Source organism: Caloenas nicobarica, chromosome 1 (assembly GCF_036013445.1).
Source record: "Caloenas nicobarica isolate bCalNic1 chromosome 1, bCalNic1.hap1, whole genome shotgun sequence".
NCBI classification, from domain to species: Eukaryota; Metazoa; Chordata; class Aves; order Columbiformes; family Columbidae; genus Caloenas; species Caloenas nicobarica.
This window is the reverse complement of record NC_088245.1, coordinates 76,553,133-76,559,157: the sequence shown is the minus strand read 5'-3', so window position 1 is coordinate 76,559,157 and position 6,025 is coordinate 76,553,133. Positions and strand designations below refer to the sequence as shown.

Genomic DNA, 6,025 nt, shown 5'->3' with positions numbered 1-6,025 from the left:
TTCCTATTTTCCTGACATATTGATTGTAATGTTAACTTAAAGCGTAGAAAGAACTGCAGGGATTGCTGTTCTCTGTGGATGCAAAGTGTGCCTGGTCTTTACGTGGGCATGTTTGCTGCATGGGAGTTGATTTTGTCGTCAGTGTTTGTATTGTACACATAAGACTCACAGGTTGTAAGTTCCAGTCTATGAAGACTTTAAGAGCATTCCTCCAAAAAGGTGGAGGAGCTGTATTTGAATTAAATTATTTAAGAAATGATGCAACTTTTCAACACTCGCAGTACTGGCACTCCTGCTGTTAAATTCTGCAAAAACACACTTGTCTAACAAACCTGGTACTGGAGCAGCGTGGCAGTTGTGGTGCTGGACACGTAGATACAGAACTGTGTGAAAGATGCAGGTATTTATACCATATGTGCCTCTGTATGGCAAACGGGGCGTGCATCTCATTGGCAACCTGTGAGGCTGCACCTCGAATCCTGTGTTCAGTTTTGGGCCCCTCATCGTAAGAAAGACATTGAGGTACCAGAGAGAGTGCAGAGGAGGGTGAGGAAGCTGGTGAGGGGCCTGGAGCACAAGTCTGATGAGGAGCAGCTGAGGGAACTGGGGCTGTTCAGCCTGGAGAAAAGGAGGCTGAGGGGAGACCTCATTGCTGTCTACAACTCCCTGGAAGGAGGTTGTAACATGGAGGGTGTTGGTCTCTTCTCCCAAGTAGCAAGTGATAGGACAAGAGGAAACGGCCTCAAGTTGCACCAAGGGAGGTTTAGATGGGATATTAGGAAAAAATTTTTCACGGAAAGGGTTGTCAGGCACTGGACCAGGCTGCCCAGGGAAGTGGTGGAGTCACCATCCCTGGAGGTGTTTAATAGACATGTAGATGAGGCTCTTAGGGACATGGTTTAGTGCCAGAGTTAGGTTATGGTTGGACTCACTGATCTTAAAGGTCTCTTCCAACCAAAACAATTATATGATTCTATTAAATATTTGCTAGAAAAATGTGTAATAGTTGAAGTGTAGGTATTTGAATAAAGTAGAATAGCTAAAGTTTTTGGTATGCTAATCCAATTTTTCCACCAGCAAGAGCACATGGAAGAACCCTCTCCTATGCAGGAAATCAACATAAAACATTAATTAGGTATAGCCTGAAACCTCAAAATCATTTAAGTGAGAGGCGGATTTGTAACTGGTATTGATCCCAGCCTCAGTAAGTTCTCACCGTCTAAAAGCCTTTGCACATTGTTGTTTCAGGAAATAGAATTCTTCTTCCAAAGAAGCAGTATCAATAACAATCATCATTGCCTTTACGGACAAACACAGGACAGGCTTATTTTGCTGTGAGGTATAAAGATCCAGTATTTGCAGGGAGGAGGCTATTTGATTAAAGCTGGGACAGTGGGCTGTCTAATTAAGAGTAAACTGCTCCATTTTATGTTTTAGGTTTACTGCACCCTCCAAAATCAGCACAGCATAAAGTTCACCGCTTTTTAAAGGCAGTGACATCTATGAGCTAAGGCAAACATTTCTGCAACGAAGCAAGACACACGTGTCCTGGTGCAGCAGTAACCTTTAAAGAAAATCCACGCTGGTTAGGGAAGAGCTGAGCACATGAGAAGAATATCATTGTGGCCAGTACGCAGGAACATGGAGCTGGGATGATGTAGAAGACGACGGGCTTGTAGGAACTGCTTGCGCAGCCAATGGGAGTGACCGTTCTGTTAAAATCCACAGTACATATTATTTTGTGAGATATTTAAATGATGTGGTAACACGTAATGGTAGTATGGGGTTGGAGGAGATGATGGACATGGCAATGCTGCTCATTAATCTGATGAGAAATCCTGGTCTGAGCTCCCATCAATGCAGGACTTCTGAGACACGGAAACAGCACTCCCATTTCTTTGCTGTTTTTGCCAGTGATGCACAACGGTGCTGCGGGTGACTTCAGACCTCGCTGTGCTGGAGCAGTAGGCGGCTTGAGCAGAGGAATGTTACAAACTTGACATCTAATCCATTAAAAGTGAATATTAAAAACAGCTGCAGGTCCTCCTCCAAACCTGTGACTGACTACCCCTCAGTTCTGTGCTTTGAAACAGTATTTGTCTGTTCGCCACTCTCATGTGGATTTGCAAAGCACAACAGCAGGAGCAGAGCCTGTTAGGCAAACCAATGGTTCAAATGCAGAAAGAAAACCAAATAGAGAAACAGATGAGCAAGCATTGTTTTCTTGAATCTTTCATTAGCTATTGTGTTAAATATTGCTTTCAACGGGGAAAAGCAAAATATTTTTATACAGGAATTTATAGATTTTATACAAAAATATACAGATTTTAAAATGCAACACAGGTAAATTAACAGTATCTCTATATTTAGAAACTACTCCATATTCTGTTAACTAGAGTTATGAGAGAAACACAAACTCTCAGTCTCTTAGAAACACTTTCGGGCAAAATCAAACTGTATTCTGCACCGTGTTCCTCTTTGGACAAAAAGCCACATTCCTGTTCAAACGCCCTCCTGTTTTGGGTTTGTGCTCCGAAGAATTATCCACAGCTTCTGCCTCATGTAAGGAAAAGGCATTTTCATTAAATGTTGAGTGTTGTGCCGTGTTTCTTTCCTTGCAGTTAAGGGCAGCTCTGTCCTGTTTTGAGTAGTATCGTATTCTCAGCAGACATGGTGGGATAGCTGCTGGGTGCAGCGAGTCCCTTGGGCCTGTGACCGCAGGATGAGTTCCAGGCTCTTGATCAAAGCTCCCTGCCATGCCTCGACAGGTGGGCTGCACTGCCCACTCCTGAAATTCATAGTTCTTCTTAAAAAGCATTTGAACTTCCCCTGTCCGCTGTTTGGCCACTGACAGCAGCAATATCCCTCCTGTTCTTTGGTACTCTCTTTATAATTGCGAAGCTGGATTAAAATGTGTCAGTCCAGTTTGTCGCCTTCCTCTGAAAGCACTATCATTAAAAAAGTAAAATAAAATACAATTTTTGAAAAGTTAGTATTCACTCTGGAAAATATTCAGAGTTGGATCTCCAAAGAATTAATGTCTACTCAGAATCATTCTGTCATATATCTGGCTGCAAGTCAATGATAATCTTTAGTTCATAGAAGCCTGTGCTGCCATTTGCAAGGGCCTTCCCAGCCCCAGTCATATGTTCCCGACACTTCCCTTCTGTGGGCACTTGCACTTGGGTGACTTTATGCTCAGTCACACCAAAAAACTAGGTAGGGCGATTTTTTTTTTTTAAATTATTAGTTACCTAAGTGCTCGTAGAAAAGCAATAAGCAGCTGGAGGTGAGGTACAAGGGTAGGTCTTCACGACAGAAGGGATTAGCTCTGGTTAGATCTCACGTGAAACTACACACTCAGAGAAGGGTCTGTCTCTGCTGTCTTATGCTCTGGATGTGTTCTGTAGTGTTACTTCTGTGTCAGGTCAAGCATTAAAATCTGCCCTGTACGCCGGGTGGTCGGATCCTGTGCCAAGTCGTGTTGGTCTAAATGGGGTTCTCTGTTGGGGCAAGGGCTGCTGACAGGCACCACTTGCAGAAGCACGGCCAAAGGCGTGTGAATGACTTCAAGTCCCCAATAGTCTCGTTAAAGCCAATGGGACTACCTCAGGGGCTTCAAGGTAGGTATGTGCGTAAGACTTTGCAGGGTCGGAGCTTAACGCTATGAACTCTTCAGGATCTGTTTTTAATGCATATTCCACAAATGCCTTATCACACTCCCAGGTGCTGTAAAATGATAAGTAATAAGAAATTCTCTCCGTGGGATCAAAACCAGCTTTCTGGTTTGGGCTGATTTTGTGTTCATATACACCACGCTTACGGTGGCAGCTGCGCTTAAGACCTGGGAGCTGGCGGCTGACCTCTCGGAGGTGCCTGCGAGCTTCAGTACACATCAGCTCGGCAAACACGGAGCCTCTGCTCCCCTTCTCCTCAACCTTGCTCCAAGGGACATGCCAAACCCAACAGTACCAGGAGCACAGGGCAGCCCAGAGCTTGGCTGGAAAATCAGGAGGCAAATCCCAAGGTACCCAGCAAGTAACTGCTAAGCAGAGACTTGACAAACCACACGCGCTCAGTTTGCCATCAAGTTTGCCCTCTGCTCTGGCCGTGCTGGGACTCAGAGCTTTGCTTCCCTGCAATGTTTTTTACCCACTTTTTTCCCCACCCTCGTGGGTCCAGCCCAGCCCGTGGGCTCAGCGCACACACAGCCGCGGCCCCTCCGCCCCTCTCCTCGTCGGTCGCAGCCCAGAAGGAACCGCGCGTCTCCCCGCAGGTGACACCTTCGCGTTCGCCCGGGGCCCGGGCTTGGCCTCGGGCAGCTCCCCCGGGCGCGTCCCCGCCCCGCAGCCCCTCGGCGGGCGCGGGATGGCGCCGCCGGCCCGCCCCCGCCTCCCGCGGACTTCCAGGCCGTGGCAGGGCGCTGTGGCCGCCGGCAGCGGCTCCCAGCCCGCCCCCTGCCCTCCGTGCGGCTCCGGCTCGCACACCCCCCGCCTCCCGCTGCCGGCTCTCCCCGCTCGGTCGCGAGTTGGGTCGATTCACCCGCTGCCGGGCTTTGTTCGGCTCGGCGAGCCGCTCCAGCCGCCGGGCAGGGCAGAGCAGGGATCGGGCAGCCTCCCCCGGTGACCCCCCGGCAAAGCCCATGTCCGCCGCGCCCGTCCGATCCCCGACGCTGCGGCCCCACAGGATGAAGAAAGACGAGTCGTTCCTGGGCAAGCTAGGCGGGACCCTGGCGAGGAAGAAGAAAGCCAAGGAGGGTGAGTTCGCCCGCGCGGAAGGGAGGCAGGAAAGCGCATCCGAACGGCGTGACTTGCAGCAGCTCCCCCGTCCCGTCCCGTCCCGTCCCGTCCCCCCGCGGGAAGCCCGCGGGCAGAAACCCCCTTTGTTCGCCAGCCCCGCGACTGGGGCGGGGGCCGCAGCGGGGGCGGCGGCAGCGCCGGTGGGGCACGGGGGCCTCGCCCACCGCGGCTGGACCGGGCAGGGGGGCGGCGGGTGGGCGCTCCGGGCGCCCTGCAGGGCCCCAGGCGCCGCGGGGGGGCTGCTGGGAGGTCCCGGCGCCCGGGAGGTGCCGGCGCCACACGCCGGTGCGGGGCGGCCATTCATCGGGCGCGCCCCAGCGCTGCTGCGGGCTCGGCCGCTGGCACCGCCGGCTCCAGGCTCCCCTTCTCGTACGTCCGCCCGCTGCTGGGAAGGGAACCCCCAAACCCACTTTCTGCTGTGAAATAAACTTCTGGTGACCAAGGAGACTGTGGGTGTCGTTTTTTTCCAGTCTGAGAGTCGGGGAAGTCACAAGGGAACGATTAAATCCACCCGCGTTTCATTCCAGGGCCGCTTCATTCATTGGCTCCGTGTTGGCGTAGATACTTTGCCCAGAGTGTTTTTCATAACCAGATATCCTCAGCAAAACCACCTAGCCTGTGGGCACCGGGATCTGACATGGGTACACTTATACTGGGTATACCGTGTTCATTTGGGTTGTCACCGCTGGCACCAGCCGGGGCGGGAGGTGTTAGCCCCTTCTGCGGAGCCGGGAGCCTGGAGAAGCTCTCTCAGCCCGAGCACAGCGGACCAGCACCCGCATTGGGGTGTCTCACCCTCCTCCATGCGCCCACCCCTGCTGCTGTGTGGGGCAGGTGCCTCTGCCCCGATCTGCCTTGGCGCTGCCCCCCGGCACCGCCTGCTCGCGTGGGCAACGCGTGTGAGGTGTTCTCACAGCCATCTGCTTACACCAGGGGCTGCGTGGACACCGCACTGTTTACTCTCGGGCAAAGTGACTTTGTTGTTGTTGTTGTAGATAAGGGGACAGCGTCTTGCCGCTAGACTTGATAAAGGCGGTCCGGCCCTGTATACACAGCGTGTACCTTTCTCCTGCGTGTTGTCTCCTCCTAGGGTGATATACTCTGTCGTCTTCTGCTTCTTTGACTGACCAAGTATCAACTTCTGTGGAGAAACTCTTCCTCCACGTTATCCACAAACTGCTGCTGTCTGCTAGCAGGAAAATTGGGTGTCCTTGCCTTATGCTTCA

General features: G+C 51.7%; 1 protein-coding gene across 2 annotated transcripts in view; it reads left to right on the top strand.

Annotated features, from left to right (window-relative positions):
• The first annotated feature begins 4,379 nt into the window (after window positions 1–4,379).
• The window catches only part of PARVB (parvin beta), a 68,810-nt gene continuing 67,164 nt past the window's right edge, over window positions 4,380–6,025 (top strand). For both annotated transcript variants that reach the window (XM_065629702.1, XM_065629686.1), the window contains exon 1: window positions 4,380–4,757. In XM_065629702.1, coding sequence (XP_065485774.1) covers window positions 4,643–4,757 — 115 coding nt within the window. In that variant the 5' untranslated portion in view covers window positions 4,380–4,642. The remainder of the gene's footprint in view (window positions 4,758–6,025) is intronic.